The sequence below is a fragment of the Juglans regia genome, chromosome 3 (assembly GCF_001411555.2).
Source record: "Juglans regia cultivar Chandler chromosome 3, Walnut 2.0, whole genome shotgun sequence".
NCBI lineage: Eukaryota > Viridiplantae > Streptophyta > Magnoliopsida > Fagales > Juglandaceae > Juglans > Juglans regia.
This window is the reverse complement of record NC_049903.1, coordinates 5,443,761-5,461,733: the sequence shown is the minus strand read 5'-3', so window position 1 is coordinate 5,461,733 and position 17,973 is coordinate 5,443,761. Positions and strand designations below refer to the sequence as shown.

The 17,973-nt window shown below is 37.4% G+C and overlaps 2 protein-coding genes and 1 non-coding gene across 4 annotated transcripts; 1 reads left to right on the top strand and 2 right to left on the bottom strand.

Moving 5' to 3' along the window:
• Window positions 1-568: 568 nt before the first annotated feature.
• On the top strand, window positions 569-3,603 carry LOC108990636. The gene has a single exon (XM_018964651.2). It carries the CDS (start codon window positions 620-622, stop codon window positions 3,509-3,511), a length of 2,892 nt encoding a protein of 963 aa, XP_018820196.2. The 5' UTR covers window positions 569-619; the 3' UTR covers window positions 3,512-3,603.
• A 1,709-nt stretch (window positions 3,604-5,312) lies between these two features.
• On the bottom strand, window positions 5,313-12,850 carry LOC108990623 (callose synthase 11-like). 2 transcript variants are annotated; one of them, XR_001996025.2, is made up of 3 exons: window positions 7,382-12,850; window positions 7,148-7,286; window positions 5,313-5,672 (listed from the first exon to the last, which is right to left on the bottom strand). XR_001996025.2 is itself a non-coding variant. In XM_018964629.2 (2 exons), the coding sequence occupies exon 1, from the start codon at window positions 12,708-12,710 to the stop codon at window positions 7,395-7,397; it is 5,316 nt and encodes a 1,771-aa protein (XP_018820174.2). In that variant the 5' UTR covers window positions 12,711-12,850; the 3' UTR covers window positions 5,313-5,672; window positions 7,382-7,394. The 2 variants fall into 2 exon arrangements, 1 of the variants encoding a protein (XP_018820174.2); XM_018964629.2 differs by lacking the exon at window positions 7,148-7,286.
• Window positions 9,642-9,721, bottom strand: LOC118348113. The gene has a single exon (XR_004801258.1). It is a non-coding gene; the product is annotated as a small nucleolar RNA J33 (small nucleolar RNA).
• Window positions 12,851-17,973: the final 5,123 nt, after the last annotated feature.

Below are 17,973 nucleotides of genomic sequence, written 5' to 3'. Positions count from 1 at the left end.
CCCAAGCAAAGTTCACATCGACACTGACGAATAATGGCGATGGAAACAAAGTCATATCTTCTTAATAAAATAAACTAAAATAAACTCAATACAAGTTATGTGTAGATACTTCGAATCTAAAGGCATCGACTTTACCTCTCAGATGTTTTGTTGATGGCATCATGGCATGACAAAGCATAAACCTGGTCGCATATAAATAAGACAAAAACCGCCCCCCCAAAAAAAAAAAAAATGGTGCCCATGACAATATAAGATAATTTCAAAGAAACATGATTTTGAATTTTGAATTTTGTGAGTTTTGCGACTCATCATCTTCACATCATATTTTTTTTATTTTGTAAAATATTTTTAATTTTTAATTTTTTTTATTCTTCTTAAATTTATTAAATTCTTTTAACTTATTATCTATATAACACATATTTAATAGGAAAAAAATATAAAAATAAAAAAATATAACTTGTAATGTGTAATAATGATGAATAAAAAAAGCGTTTTCCAAATGGAGTTTTTGGGGACCCCAACCAAACGAAGCTACAGCTCCCCTGCTCGGAGAGGCCTATATAAGTTTGAAATCCGAAAAGCATCTCAGATTCTCAACCTTCCCTACCAACTCCCACCAATGGACTCCGATTCTTCTTCTTCTTCTTCACCTTCATTGCCCAAATTCCAAAGAAAACTCTCAAAGTCCAGCAAATCCCCCCTTGCTCCCCTCCTCTCCTTCCTCTTCTTATTCATTGCCAACATCCCCACCAACACATCTCTGGTTCAAAGCCTAACCACTACCTCGAACTCAATACCCGAAATATCGTACACCCAGCACTGCAACGAAGTTGTTCCCGAGTCCACCAACAGCTTCCCCTTCTCCTACTCCACTAGCACCTCTCAGTTCCTCCTCTTCCGCACAGGATTCTTTTCCGGTGGCGACCGGATTTTCAACCAAACCTCTACCGATTCCCCGAAATCTCTCACATTCATACCCTTACATTCCAAAAATACTTCCTCCGATGGCGTCTTCAAGGTCCAAGCCACCCTGAACCTCCGGAACCCGGCTATGTACCCAGTTTTCAGCAACACGACGCACCGGCTATTACGCCAGATTCGGTTCCGAGGACCGAGACGGTTGCCTTGGCGGCCCGTAGCCCGGTTTTTGCTTGATGGGTACTGGTCTGAATCTTCTGGGAAACTCTGTATGGTCGGATCCTTCTCGACTTACGTTGATCCAGGTAAGAGAAACCGTTTTAATGCTGTTCTTAAGCTTAATTATCCGATTAATTCAAGCATTTATGGTAGTTTGATTGGTGGGACTTTAGAAAGTTCGAGTAATGATAAGGATGATTCAAACTATTTTGAGCCAATTTCAATAATGGGGTTCAAATACTCGAATCATGAATACACGTTTATTGAGAAAGAAAATGGGAGTGATTGTTTGAGTGGTTACGATGGGGGAGAGAATTTATCTCGAAACAGGACGAACCGTTTTGTTTGTCCCTTTCCCCGTGGACAGACTTTTAGTTATTCACTGGAATATGGGCGTCATTGTGGTAGTGGCAATTGTAATCCTTTTGGTGGGAGTATCCGGTATTTGCCTAATTCTATGTTTTATCGGGGAATTTGGTGTTGGGAGGGACGAAAGGTGCAGATGTTGTTGAGTTTTCGTCACTCTAGTTATACTGGTTACGACTTTCCTTTTGATCCTAATACTACGTTGATTGCTGAGGCTGAGTGGGATGAGAAGGAGAATAGGCTTTGTGGTGTTGCATGCCGAATTTTGAATGTTACAGAGTCTTGGGCAAATGCTTCTGTTGGAGATTGCTCGATCGGGTTGAGTTTGATCTTTCCTCCAGTTGTCTCCTTAAGGAACCGAAGTACTATCGTGGGAGAAATTCGGAGCAGGAAACATGTGAACGATTTTGGTTACTTTGGCAAAATTGGATTTCAGAGTTCTTGGGCAAGATCAATTGACGTCCAAGGTCTTAAATATGAGTATACTGAGATTGAGAATGCAAGAAATTATTGTGCAAAAAGGAAGATTAGGAGCAAGGGAAAGACATATCCTGATGGGTATTCATTGGACATGAGGTTTGATATGTCTATTAGCAACAGCACAGGAAAAGTAGCAACGGGTTATTCGACCCCATTATTTGTAGGTGATCAGCTTTATTTGCAACAGTATTATGGGCACACAGTTGTGTTGACAGCTCCAAGTGTTACAGGGCCTGCTGCCTTCCACATGAACTACAGCCATAGCAGCATGCTCAATATCAGCTACAAAATGAGCTTCATACCTCGACCCGATTTCAAGTTCAGTGTTGATACTTCATCCAAAGCCATTGATATTTCTGCAGAAGGAATATATTCTAGAGATACAGGTCTTCTGTGCATGATAGGGTGTCGGCATCTTGGACTGACTAATCAAAATTTGGTTAGAAATGATTCATTAGACTGTGAAATACAGATTAATGTTCAATTCCCTCCGTTGCATGCCGAGCATGGTGAAATTGTAAAGGGAACCATTGAAAGCAAACGAGAAAAGTTGGATCCTCTTTACTTTGAACCCCTTCAATTGTCCTCAAATTCAATAACCAATACCCAAGCTAAAGCATCTATTTGGAGAATGGACTTGGAGATTACCATGGTTCTGATTTCTAATACACTAGCATGCTTTTTTGTGGGCCTGCAGCTCTTTTACATGAAAAGGCACCCACAAGTGCTTCCCTTCATTTCCATTGTGATGGCCATCGTTCTTACGCTGGGGCATATGATTCCTCTGCTGTTGAACTTTGAAGCCTTGTTCATGGGTAGCCATAACCAGACGAATGTTTTTCTTGGGAGCGGTGGATGGCTTGAAGTGAATGAAGTAATAGTAAGGGTGGTAACAATGGTAGCTTTCCTTTTGCAGTTGCGCCTTCTCCAACTGACTTGGTCTGCAAGACAAGATGATGGAAGCCAAAAGGAGTTGTGGGTTTCAGAAAGAAAGGCTCTATATGTGGCTTTACCAATGTATATAGCCGGTGGGTTGATTGCTTGGTCTGTGCACCAATGGAAGAAGCCTTACCAGAGACAGTTGGGGAAATTTCTAGTACCGCAGCGCAATGTTTACAAGCAGCATGCTCCTCCTTTCTGGGAGGACATCAAATCTTATGCTGGTTTGCTCCTGGATGGTTTTCTACTTCCACAAATATTGTTCAACTTATTTTCTAATTCAGGAGAAAAGGCTCTTGCCTCTTCCTTTTACATTGGAACCACCATTGTTCGTCTGCTGCCTCATGCCTATGACCTTTACAGGGCTCACAGTTCTACGTGGTACCTTGATTCATCATACCTTTATGCAAATCATAGGATGGATTTTTATTCCACTGCATGGGACATCATCATCCCATGTGGTGGTCTGCTATTCACCGTGCTTGTTTACTTGCAGCAGCGATTTGGAGGCCGTTGTATTCTTCCCAAGAGATTTAGAGAGACATCTGTATATGAGAGAGTATCTGTTATTAGCAATGACGAATTGTGATACATGATTTCTGTTTCTATAAATATAGCAATCACTTTCTTTTTCTATTCACTCTTTTCCACGAATATAATGCAACTTATAGTTTTACAAAATTTGCTACTGCAATGCCAATTTTATGATCCGGCAGTGATAGGACGGACCCGACCCCAAAGAAATTGGAGTTCATCGTTTGCTCCGAGTGGCTATGGCATTTGTATTTTGTACTCACTTTCTTTCGGCTCCTAGGAATGGCTGTTCCAGTGAAAGCTACAAACTTACAATTTTCTTCTTTTCTTTTCTTTTTTTTTTTAAGCAAAAAAAAAATATACGCCTACCAAATTTTATTGATTTCTTACTTTACTTCTTTTTATTTTCCCTCGTGACTTATCTTATCTTTTAGCTGCAGGTTGGTAAAAAAGTTTATAATCGGCGGATATGTGCTTGATGACCTCCGTATGAGTGATAAACGGTCCGGTTGGACTGAACGGATCGATCGTTTCGGTTCGGATCAAGACTGAGACCGGTCGGTCTCAGTCCACGTTTTAGAGAACAGAAAAGTTTCGATCCGGTCTACGGTTTTTCCGGATCGGACCGGACCGAATGAAAAATAAAAATAAAAAAATATTTTATATATATTATTTATATAATAATTGTACAATTAATAATATAAAATTTTAAATATGTTATTAATACTTATTAATATTCTATAAATTAACAATATTTTATATATATCTTCATCTAACCTATCACTATTAACAATATAAAATTTTAAATATGTTATCAACACTCGTTAATATTCTATGAATTAACCAATATATAATATCAATTAGTTAATTATATAATAATTATATAAATTAATAATATAATTTTCATCTAATTTATTATCATTGACTATATAAAATTTTTTTTATTGAGTTTGTTACATAATCCACATTAATAAGTCACTTAGTTTAATTTAGTATTTTAAATAAAAAAAATTTATTAATTGATTTAAAAAAAAAAAAAGAAAAAAAAAAAAGGCCGGACCGATAGCTACTGGTCTGGTCTGATCCCTATGGATGTTCGGTCCGGTCCAGAAAAATGATTGATCGAAAATATTCGGTCTATCGCCGGACCGGACCGGACCAATCGATTTGCACCTCTAGACCTCCACAAAATGCAATTTTCCAATGTCCCTATTACGATCCCACATCGACTAAATATAAAATTGGTTGGTAGTTTAAAAACTCCTAAACACCCTTTCCTTGTAAGTTGATTTTCAATGGTGAGTTGTACCTAGTGAGTTCATAACAAATGATATCAAAGTCATGCCACGTATGCAGTCCATGTTGACACGGTTGCAATTGTGCGGCACGGAAGGTGATGCAGACATGTCAGTGTTCATTCGGAGCTAAGAAAAACCTAGCGCACAGCCAGCTCGTATGAGCGCCGAAACCATTGTAGACGTCGGCTGCGAAGCTGATTGTACAATCTCATATCGACTAAATATGAGATTAGTTGGTAGTTTATAAATTTCAAAGTACCTTTTCCTTGTAAGACGATTTTCAAGGGTGATTACTGCTTAGTGGATTCATAATGGTCGCAGTAAACCCAGCCAATTTTAGGACCGCATACTTGCTGAAAACCCAGATTGTTTCGCTCATTACAACTTCCTTTCGGACCCATGTACCATGAGAACCAAAGTTTCATGGGTGAATAAAACATGGGCACAGGTGTTCAATATCTCATATCCAAAACATTACAGATTTCAGGACTATAAAGCAATTAAAGTTTAAAACAAAATGGGCGTTCGCAAAAGCAGAACAATAATGCCGCCAGGATAAATTTGAGATAACCCTGCTTAAAAGGATCAACAAAATTAGTACGATTGCCAAAAACTAGCATGGAAACTACACTGTACATGGACAATCTGTACATAACCGAACCCTGAAAACATGGCTAAACTCTACGTTTACTGATTATGCGCAGTGCCATCACAAGATTACAGCAGCAAAGGCACGTATGCGTGCAATCCGATGTAACAGTGATTGGAAGATGAAGTTGAAAAGGTAAAAATAAGAACATAATTTCCCCGGCAAGAAACAATGCCACAGCACCGTAAAGAAATCAGAAAACACCTCGGTCCGTAAAAATAAAGGCCACCTATCTACTTCATTTTCTGCTCCTAGTCCCACCTCATAACCTGAAACACAACACAAACCCAGTTAAAATTACATAAAACGACATCAGCAGTCATCAATTATCAGATGAAAAGGCAAACCAGAACTAATGAACAAATATGTTTCTTGTTCCAAACGAATAAAGTGACTGGAACTAATGATCTCATATGACAAATACCTCAACGCATTAGTTGTGATTTAATGTATTGGGGGCATTGGTCATATAAGATGTCACTCGTGCTGGCATAAGTTATGCCTGGAAGGGTGATTGATCTTCCTGCTAGTTGGAGAAATCTTTATGGCAATCCCCAAATTGTGGGAGTTTGGAAAATGGTCCTCACATGCCTTAAATATTGCATTTCGAGAAAAAGAAATGACAGGAACTTCAAAGATAAGGAAAGATCCTTAGTGGAGCTTAGATCACTCTTTTTCATCACATTATTTCTATATGCAAGATATTTTAACAGGCTTGATTTTTATGATTTCCTTGTACCTATTTATTCTACCTAACTAGGTGTTTTCCCTTGTATATGTCCAATGTGCTAGCCTGTGCTTCTATTACTATTAACAAAACTTTTTACTTGTCAAGAAAATAAAAAATCTCACTCATAAGTAATATAAAAGCCCGACACTCCATCTTTGAGTCCATTTATCTCTTGGGGTCGAGAGTCCTTGCAATTATGTAGATGAGAGAAATTTATTCATAGAACAGTAACTTGACAAATATTGCTCTAATTGAAGTCCAGTTTAACGCATTCTACACGAACTACTATACTAATAAGAGAAACCAGTCTATAATATAATAATAAATATAGCATAAATAACATTTTCACAGAGTTTATCACTAACTCTAAACTTAATTTAACAAGTTACTAGGAACTTGTTCTTTATATCTTCCATACATAATCACACTCAACACACCTAAATCAGGCACAAAAGAAGACGTCAATTCATCTTATGAACAATGATTGTCAAAACAAGATTTTTTTTCTATTTTTTTTTTAAGTTGTCAAAACAAGATATTACGATGACATAAAAAAAAACAACTGATTTTAATTCCATTCAATAACGTCAATTTTTATTATTCAATAATGTCGTATTCAAAACTAGCTTTTGGGCACAAATCCCAACATTATATTCGAGCAAAAACTGAGGGTTTGGGGAACACTTCCCCCCACCGCCAAAAAACTCGCACACCCTCTCTCTCTCTCTCTCTCTTTATAGGTAAATCAAATAAAGGATTAGAAACGAAATGCTGGCTATGGGGTTCATCTCGCACACCCTCTCATAGGGAAGAGTGCTAAATACAATTTCCATCAAATATGAGATGTTACTAAAATAGAATCTATCTGGATAAAACAGCAGGAGAACAATACGTCTGCATAGATGGATGTTTGTACGTTTATGTATAAAAAGAACAAAAAAAAATGGTACTGCCCTCATTATTTTTTTATGACCAGGAATCCCAAAGACCTTGCAAACGCAACATGTCTTTTACCTAGTTATGTCCTGAATCCTTGTAATGCGTCCCGATCACACGGATCAAGTAAATCATCAGCTTTTCACCGATAGAACGTGGTCCCTAGAGATGATTTGCACCCAAGAATTCGAACCTTAAACCTAGTGAGAGCAAGCCACTAAAACCAAAACCTTCATTATTATCAAAGAGAGCTTATGTTGAATAAATGATGGAGAAAGTGAACGTTTAAGAAAAGCTTTAGATAGAAAGTACCTCTATTCACATCTCAATTGGACCTTTTCCCAGTAAGAAGGCGAGATATCTGGAGACCCCTGCTAAATGCTTCGTTGAACAGAATCCTCGTTTGCATCGCCTGAAATCCGGGCAGCCATGACAACAACGCTACAGGAGCCATAACAATCACTCCAAAGACCAAGTCGTATAGCCGGGCCAAGGCAACCACAGTATCCCACACCACAGTGGTCTGCAGAAAAGGTCTAAGCACCTGGGCTATCAATATCATACCCCAGCCTGTTGGGATAAAGGCCAAGAGGCTTGTGACAATGTCAAGAAACTGGAAGGGAGTGAACTTCAACAATAGAACAAGTACAAGTATTGTAAGCGTAATGACAAGAAACTGAACTAGACGGTAGTAGATATGTTCTTTTGCAGCATATTTGTCCCGAGCATATGATATGATGATGTAAATCCCAACAACCACAATCGTGTATATCCAGGACAGTAAATAAACAGCTATACTTGTGTTTTTAGCAGCAATCTTCAGTTGATACACAATGCCATACTGGAAGAAGAAGAATCGTAGATCTAAAATAATCTCCAACAGTTTACCCCAGAGACCAGTTGTCCTCAGATGGTCCTGCTCCTCATACCACCATGTTTCCCAGCTCTGTTCTGCTTTTGAAAACACCCCACTACTATTCCATATCCAATTCAAAAAATCTTCAAAATCATAAACAGTCTTCAGCCAATCAAATCCAGAAGGATTAAATATAAATGGCGCCATTATCCATGACACCACTAGAAACCAGGAAGATATGGTCATGGCTATATAAACAAAAGTAATGTTTCTAGACAAGGGGCTATGAGAAGCATACACAGTTAAAATAACCCCAAGCTCAATGCCCTTCACAAAATGGCTCCGAGCATAGAGTCGATAGTTCTCAGCAAAGCTCTTGTGCTCCACCACAAAACCACGACCAGTGGCTCGATACTTTGCACCCCCATGCAGAATAGTCCGGCCAAAGAAGTGGGTACGAGTGCCCATTGAGAATGTGTAAAAGAATGATGCCAGCTGAAGCTGCATTGTCAAGAAGTCCCATATTGCTGGAAGGAACCCAAGTTCAAGAGTGTTCTCCAAAATCATAGGAAGAGCAGTAAAGAGACCAAGCTGGATCACAAACTGCTGATTAAGGATTGCACCAAGGGCTTTATTGTTACTGGTACCCATGGCTGCATCTTCGAGACCACTGAGAGCAAGATAAAGGTGGCCCCACAAAAATGCATAGACAGTGAGAACCACAATCATTGAGTTGTAGTAGAATCCAACGGTTGTGTAGAAAACTGAAAGCATTCGAAAGAAGTCCAATCTATGACCCAACCGATATATATCTCTGCTCAAAACCTGCTCGCCATTGCCACTAGCAACCTTGGCCTCAAACATTGAGATCTGATTTAACCCAACATCTCTCCCCTTACCGACCTGTATATATTCATGGTGTGTCACATTGCCACCTCGCAGGGTGCAGTTGAAGCCGGCAAATATATCCTCACTAATATTTATCGCTCTAGAAGCCTTGCTGATCCCACCCCGAGTCAAGAACCAGAACCTGTCAAACACATCTGGGTGACCATAATGCATTCTCACCTTCAATGGGTTTGCCAGAACTCGCTGCCCCAAGGTCACAAAACTTGTTTCCTGAGCAGACATGAACCAAGCAAGTGAAGACACTGAACCAGTGAAAATATTCTCACGAACTCCCAAGATGGTCGGTTTCCTGATACCATAGAAGTTGTTGAATTCCTCCAATAAATTCCGCATCTTGAGTGTCTCTTCAAAATAATTGTCTTGGTTCATGTCAATGGCCTGAAGTGCATCGCCTCTGGTGAAGATTATGGCATGGTTTTGGTTTTCTGGTTTGCCTTCCCCGAGTTTCAAGGGGCCAGGCAACCTGACCCGATATATCTCCACCTCCCTGCGCAGCTCCTGATCATATTTCACAAGAACAGAGTAATACTCAACTTCATCCCTCCCCAAGTGAACCTCATCAACATAGGCAACTCGAAGAGCCTCATTGTTTTTCATCAGATATAATATCTCTTCAGCACGGGGGTCTCCCCTTGCCTTATGTTTCCCATACACCTGGCATGCAACCACATATGTGAATTTCATTAGAGCACTCCCATGCTCATGTCCCTTAAACAAAAGATTTACACTGCTAGTTGCTCTGTTGAGATTACGCGAAGATAGTGGCGTACCCAAGTGTAGGCCATCCAAACCATCTTCTGGTCGCTCCTTTACATCCATCTCAGATGCAGAATCCAGAAAGGCAAGCATCTTAAGAGCCCTATAATAATACATCATTCCTCTCACAGTGCGGGATAAGGTCTGACCTCTGTACGACGCCCAAAGACGAAGTTCCCTTGCCTTTATTGTGTAGAGTTCACTCTCTTCCACCACACCTTCTCTATGCATCCGCTCCAAAAAATTTCCCCACTCATCTTCATAGATCTTCTGCAGATAAAACAGGGTAGAAATGCCATCTTCATTTTCCTTTCGGAGATTCAATAGGCTATAGAGAACTTCTTCATCATAGTAAGGCGTAAGAACACTGAAAGCCATCATTTTTTCAACATCTGGAGCACGAGGCATGTTCATAAATAGTGAATTGCTAAAGAAAGCAATACGCCTTCTTGCCTCAAGATTCCTTGGGACATTGTGCATGGCATCTCTAGAAGTAAGGATAGTATACAAACGCCGTAGGTGCCTAAAGAATAAAGCATCATCGGTATCAGGGAACTCGACAGCATTCTCAAAGAGTAGCCCTGCATTGATGGCTGGACTATGAGGTGCCAGACCTGCATCTCTCAACATCCCAATGGACGACTTTTTCCTTGGAAACTCTCTGACTGATAGTTCATACAAGGCCTGTAGTATATTCACTGCCTCACTCAAGTCTTTATTTGGTTGATTCAGTAGCTTAACAAGTGCTATTAACTTAGCATGAATTTTTGATAGCACAGACATCTTGAATTCCTGTGTCAACTTTCCATTCTTAATCTGGAAATCTATCTCCCTGAACAAAGTCTCGACAATTGAGTACTCCTCATTTTCATCTTTAAGGATCATAAGAAGTAAATATTTAATGCTATCATAAGCTTCTATGACAGCACACCGCCTATATTCATTCTTGCATATCTTTAACCAAAGCGACCAATCAGGCTCATCTGCCAACTCTTCTGCCTGACTGAGAGCAATCAGCAGCTCATTGCAGATGAGGACACATGGCCATCGAATAACCCTAATATTCCAACCATTAGGAGCCAGTTCCAAGAGCTCGTGTTCTTGATCACTGATCAGATCTTCTTCCCTGAAAGTTACCATGATCTCATTCCAAATCAAGGCAAACCTGGTGGCTTCCACTTGGCTAGATTCAATCTTCTTGTACTGACCAATTCCATACCTCAGCTTCAAGAGGTGGATAGCATCACGGAGCTTCTTCACCAGTGTCATATTAGTATTTATCAGCAGCACCTCTGGCATGAGACTAAATTGCATTGCACTAGCAAAGAACTGAAACCTTAGCCTTAGCTGCCCAATGTTCCTAATCTCACCCAGATGCGAAAACAACCCAATAGCTGCACCAACAAAGGACGAGAAAATTGCATACCAAATTTGCAAATCCATGAAATAAATCAGCAGCACAGGAATCCACAACAACACAACAGCAACTATATTGGGGCTAGCGGAAAATTCATGCCATTTGTAATGTACATTCCTAAGATTTAAAAGAGCCCTTGTTGGGCTGACCAGAGGCTTGATTTGAAGAAAGTAACTGAAAGAGAATTTCGAAGCCAATACAGCAAACCAGAACATAGCATACTTGAAATTATTGACAAGCCCTTCCCTCAGGCCACGACCCACGAAAATTCGGGTATGAAACCACCATGTCAACAAGTAGAGCACAGGCCAATCCAATTCCTCAAGTACATTCCTAATCCATGGAACAATAAACAAAGCCAAAGCCAAAAACTCAGGGAACACGAAAACTAGACCAGCCTGAAGAAAACTTACAATCCTCCGATTAGCCTCATCAGACCACACTCCATCCCCATTCTTCTGAATCCAAATCCTTCCATAAAAAACAGCAAACAACACAGTCCATGTCAAGGCGACTGCGAATTTCAACGCCATCCTCACACCGAGCCAGATTGTTTCCCTCGAAACCAAGCTATACTGAGTCCCAGCATCAAGCAACGATTGCCAAACTCGCAAGCCAGCCCAGGTGATGAACACGGACAGCAGCTCCACCTGCACATCCCTACTCTCCAACGCCTTCCACGGATATTCTCTCCCCTCCAACGCAACGATAATCGAGGCCTGCAAGAACAGTATGAGCAACACCCAGAGCTTATCGAAGCTCCTAAACACGTTCCAAAACGACCTCTGCTCCACAAACCCCGTCTTCCCCACGCGCTCGTCCTTGGGCGTCGTGGCGAAAAAGTTACACGAGGGATTCAGCGGCCATTTCAACCTCTGGAAGCACCTCCTACTCCAAAAATACTCGTTTATATCGTCGTAGTTCCTCCAGGCCGAGTGCGGCACCTTGCCGTTTCCACTGCTCTCAACCTCGGTTTTAATAGTCTGATAGATTGGCATGACCACACGCTTCAAGAACGCACCGTCCCCGGAAATCGAAGGCAAGAACGATTGACCAGTTTCGGAGTCAATTTTACCGTCGAGAACGTGGTTCAGTTCCTTGGTCATGTGGTGAAAAATGTAGCATAAACATTCGGGAGCGAATCGGAGATTAGCGGACTCACCCCAGACCAAAAGGTAGAGCGAAACGTAGAGCAATTCGCGGCGAAGACCGTTAGATTCGTCGTTTCCAGTACCGGTTCTGAATCTTCGATTGGAGAGGTAGATTTCGGACTTCTCGCCAAGGTAGGAGCACCAGGAGGTGTAGTTGTGGAGGAGCTTGAGACGGAAGCGTCGAAGCACTGAGGGTGCGAGCACGTCGGGTATAGTTGGAGGGGGTTGAAGCCGCATTTGGGAGTTGGCCAGGTGAAGGACCAGGTGCTCCCTTTGGTTCTTGACGTTGTCGTTTTGGAAGCCGAAGAGGAGTCCCAACCAGTCCAGCAGGTCGTTGTTTGGGTTCCAATGCACGAACGGCGGTTTCCGGAGGTCCCCCGTTGCGCGTAGAGCGGCCGCAGCGGCACGTATCTCCGGATACCGGAGTGAAGGATGGTCTATCAGGAGGCTGTGGATGGGGATTATATTGTAGACGTCCGCTTCCAAAAGTCCCGGCGGCGCGTGCGAATTGATACGGGCGCGCCCCGGCGCAGGACGCTGCCTCAGGTTCATGACTATCGATCGATCAACTACCGTGACTGTTTCTCTCCTTCAAAAGCGCCTCCGCTTTCATTTTTTGCTTTGCCAGTGCAGCAGACTTCGGTCTTTGGATAAAGCACGGGAAGTGACGAACGGTATATCCTAACGTGATACTCGTCGGGTTTTGCCCCAGTGCGGTTTCTTTTTTAAAAGTCTGGGATTGTTGTGGTGTAAGCCACGCGCGAGGGGAAGGGTTGTAGACACGTGCGGCTTGGTCAGGAGTCTTTATGAAAATGATAAAAACATATTACTTTTCATAATATTTTATAACATTTTAAATATAAAATATTTTAGAAAATTAATATTATTTTATAAAAATATTTTTATGTTTTAATATGTATTGTAAAGAGTTTTGTTATACAATTTCTACTGCATTTTATATTTTATATTTTTAAAATGTTTTTAAAAAAAATTTTTGAGTTTATTTTTTAAAATTTTTTATTTATTATTTATATAATAAAAATTATAAAAAAATTATGAAATATAGAATGTAAGAAAATTGTGAAGATTTTTTGTATCAATACGTTGTTAACTCAATGGATATCGTTTGGGTTGAAAGTGGGGCGAACGTGACACGGACCGGGGGTCAGAGATTGAACAGATGTGTCTAGGAATTCGAGAAAGCAAGGAACAGAATAATGCAAGTATTATTTTTGTACTGGCTCGTAATGTGCATTTAAAGAAACATAAAATTAAAAAAATTACTTATTAATGGGATCGCACCTTTTCTTTTCGATTATATTATCTTTCCCTTTTATTTATTGGTGTAAGATATTTCAAATAATTATTTATTTACGTGAACTAAGGGTGTGTTTGGATATTAAAGTGAGTTGAGTAGAGATGATAAAATATTATTAAAATATTATTTTTTAATATTATTATTATTTTAAAATTTAAAAAAATTAAATTATTTATTGAGATTTGAAAAAATTATAATGATGAGTTTGTGATCCAAACTCACCCTAAGAATGAGAAAAATAGAGTTAAAAACATAGATAGATTAATCATGAATATCAAGAGTAAATATAATTATAAAATTAAAAAAAAAAAATCCACATTGTTCATGATAAACTGTTTTATCTCCAAAAGTGTCCAAAGCGAATTTTATATGACAAATAAGAGATTTTTATTTTTTTTATTTTTAATGAAAAGAATCATTTTTCCAGTGCTGCATAGAAACATTAAGAGTGTTAATGCCTAATTTCGATACGATATTCTTTACATTTATTAATAAAATAATAATAAATAAATAAATAGAGATACAAAAATTTATATAATTCAGCATAAAAAGTCTACGTCCATAAGTTGTTTAAGGGCAAAATCATTTATGATTAGTAATTTTACATTCTCTTATGACCTCACATATTGTTCAATACAATTGAAAAATCTAGAGTTTTGAAAGGTTGAAGACGATACCTCTTTTAAGAAAAATCTAATAGAGTTGTTATATGTGGTAGAATCTATACATAGCTCTTGTACATTTGTGAAGATCTTCTACTTATATAAAGATCTATTTCATTTGAGTGATTGAGTCTCACTTACCTTATAAAACATTTTCTTTTTAGGTGTCTAAGTCTCTTTCCTTATCTCTTAATTTGATTTTCAGTTTTATCTCAAAACTAAATTATAGGCTGCTAATTTGAACCCTATAGATGCCTATGATTTTTAAGGTCAATTCGCTCAACAATAAGGCATTGAGAATCTTCAAGTCAATACTTTTGTCCACAGTTCTCTATTTGGTCCCTGGTTTTCTGTTTATTTTTGTGCTAAGTGGTGAAAAACTCAACTTTAAAATATAGACGGGAGATGTGTTCAACCGCATTATATGCGAGTGCGGAGCTCTAATTTGGCAATAGATGTACTCTACCGCATTAGATGTGAGCATGCAACTCGGCATTGAGTTTGTTTGTTTATGTTTGTCTGATTGTCGACAAATAGTGTATATTTTCATGATTTATCATTATTATTATTAATTACCATGATCATTTTTGCTGTTGTTGATAGTAGTAGACTTTTTGCCATTTAGTGTAAATCGTCGTTTGATGTTCTAATTTCTGGGTTCATGTTAGAATTTGTTTGTGTGACTCATGCTTAAGTGGTGAGGAAGCTCGTTGACTCCCTAGGTCCGCATTAGGCGGTTGCCAAGCCGGTCAACTTGTTCCGTAAGGAAACCCTCGCGAGACAGTTGTGGAGCTCGGAAGCTCATTCCTGCGCAACGGTTGTAGTGTGAGCATTATCACTTGGCATTTGTTGGAAAATGCCATGTGCGAGGGTTGTGGGGTTTTTTTACCTATGCGGCCTTTTTGATGGCGAGTGCCACAGGATTCTCTGGCCTGATCTTCCATTTCGAGGGTCACGAAGTTCTTTGAACTCAACTTTGGTATTTGAGAACCGTCGTTCACCGCGTGTCTAAGGACTCAACTATGGTGGAGGGGATGCTCGACCTCATTATTGTAGCGAGAGGTTGAGTTTGATCGCAATTTGCACTGTCGTGGTGTGAGGCAGAGTTTGCCAGTCATGAAAGGTTTTCACAAAAAACTAAATAAGTAAGTATAATACAAATTACAAGTTTGAGATTTGTAAATATAAATCATTTCGCTGCTGATTCAACTCCTACAAAGTGCATGCAAAGTCTTTTGTAATAGAGATGTCAATAGGCTAAACTCGTTGCTCTTTAAATATCTAAATAGAAATCAACAAAGAAGAAAAATCATATTTTTAAGTAGAAAAAAATGATATATGCAGTCATGAATATGCAAGTGCTGCATAATCATTTAAAAAAAAAATACAGAATCTATATAAAAAAATTAATTTTTTAAACATAGATTCACTATTTTTTAAAATAATTACGTGACACTTATATATTTCACGATTGTAAAATATATCTAATAAAATATTTTCATAACACAATTTGATGTAAATCTTATAATTTTAATTTTAATTTTAAAATAATAAAAATAATACGAGCAATTTAAAAACAAAATATCTTACCAATCTAAATTTGGTATTTTGTTCCTGCTCAGAGCATTAGCATTGGGTTCATCATTTTCATCTTCAAAATTTGATGAAAAGTACATGTTTTTCATAAATCTAAAACTTCTCTATCTATAACCCCACATTGGATTAGCTATTGGATTCATCAAAATAATAATATAATATTATTTTGTTAATAATAATATTTTAATTTATTTTTTTTATATTTTACAATTACACTAACTATATGTTAATTAATAATTTAATTTGATATTTAAATTATTGTTTCTCAACTTAAATATATTGTGGCTCAAAATTGGGAAACACTAATTTAAATAAATAAAATAATGGTTATAGAGTGTGAATAGTGAATCTTCAAATTTGAAGATGAAGAGAAATTTACTGTAGCTTAAAGCTTGACATTTGAGCATATGATAAATCTAATGCCAAGAGTTTAAAATTAAAATCATCAAATTTTAAAGATTAGACTCATTTGATGAGTCCAATACCAATGCTCTCACAATTTAAAAACAGGGAGTGAAGTGATGCATAGAGACGTTAACGGTGCCTGCGAAATGTCAGAATCCATATTAATACAAGAAGTTCGCTGTGAGGTGTGGACTTCAAGTTTTGTGATTGTCCCATTTTTTAAAGAAAACTGAGCCACGTGCCGGAAACAACAGATTGGTGGTGTCATCTCACACAGCCCCAGTGTCGTTTGCCTGTGCGTTTCGAGGTGTCTTTAACGTTTCCCTGACTTTTGTTATTAAAGAAACATTCCCGGGCGAGTGCAAAATTTTTAAAACAAAAAATCTACTCAATTTCCTACTATTTACACAATCTCTACACTTCATATTATTTTTATTTTTTATTTTTTTTTCTTTTATTAAATATTTATTATATGAATAATAAATAAAAAATTTGAAATAATTTAAAAAGAATAAACTCAAAAAAAAATTTTAAAAAAATATTAAAAATTTAAAAAATTTTAAAAAGTATGGAATGTGGAGTGTGATGGAGGTTGTGTAGCAAAGGTCTTTTTAAAAATTTATTAAAATTTCATTATTAAAATTTTATATAAAATATAATAATCAATTCAAAAATTTTAAATTTTTAAATAATAATAATATTTTATTCAACTTTCAATTTTCATATCAATTTATTTCATCTCACCTCACTATTAAAACGACACATCAATTAAAAGAGAACGATTTCTTTAGATTTATTGATCAAGTCTAAATTTTAAAACTACATTTGAATGTTGAGATGTGTTGTAAATAATAATTATTTGTGAGTTTTATTGAGATAAATTTAACTTTTTTAGTTTAAAATAAATTTAATTTTTTATATTAAAATGTATGAATTAGATTGAAATGAATTTAATTTGTTTTATATAAAAAGTTCAAAAAGTAACAGGTCTTATTAACTATTGATTTAAAATGAGTTAAACATTTTTATTATTTACCGAGATTTTATCTTTGATATCAATACTTTTAGCTTGTGTATTTATTTTTTACAACGCTTTATTATATTTTTTTATTTTTCCTAAAACTCTTTCTATATATATATATATATATATATATATATATGGATATGTATATGTATATGTGTGTGAGAAGGGTTATAATTGTGAAAGGATTTCATAATATTTTATAATAAAAATAATTTACAATATGACCTATCACGTTAAAATATATCAATTTATAAATTTATTTAAATAAAATCACTTTATAGTTAAAATCTTTTTCTATATATATAAATATCTATAAATTCGTTTTCAATTTTCGTGATTATGAGAACTGGGACGATGGCCATTTCACGATAAGAGAAACTCCGATTTTCTATTTCTGTTTCACCTATCAAAATTCAAACCTAATGAATGGTTTTAAAGTTTTCAACTTGAGCGAACAAATGTCAAAGCAAACTTATAGTCAAGCAACACCTCTCTCTCTCTCTCTCTCAAATTCATGCATGCATTTTGCCGTGTCTCTCTCGAATGTCTAAGCATTAAAGTAACAGACTACAGTACCTTTGAAGTCGAGCGTCACGCATTGTCAAATACTCTATTCATCTACCATGGTGTTGAATTTTGAAAAGAGTCGCGTTTCAGGCCAGACGGGTGTGAAACCCATTTTCACACCTACCAATAGAATAATGACACGAAGATATTCTATAGAAATTCTCATTACAGTCGCATGTACCCAAAACATCTCTCCCTCTTTCTTTCTCTCTTTTGACCTTTCATTCCCCAACTGAGAAATCA

What these genes read in the sequence shown, in the direction of transcription:
- LOC108990623 (XM_018964629.2), bottom strand. Translation starts at nt 12,710, where the DNA reads ATGAACCTGAGGCAGCGTCCTGCGCCGGGGCGCGCCCGTATCAATTCG.
- LOC108990636 (XM_018964651.2), top strand. Translation starts at nt 620, where the DNA reads ATGGACTCCGATTCTTCTTCTTCTTCTTCACCTTCATTGCCCAAATTC.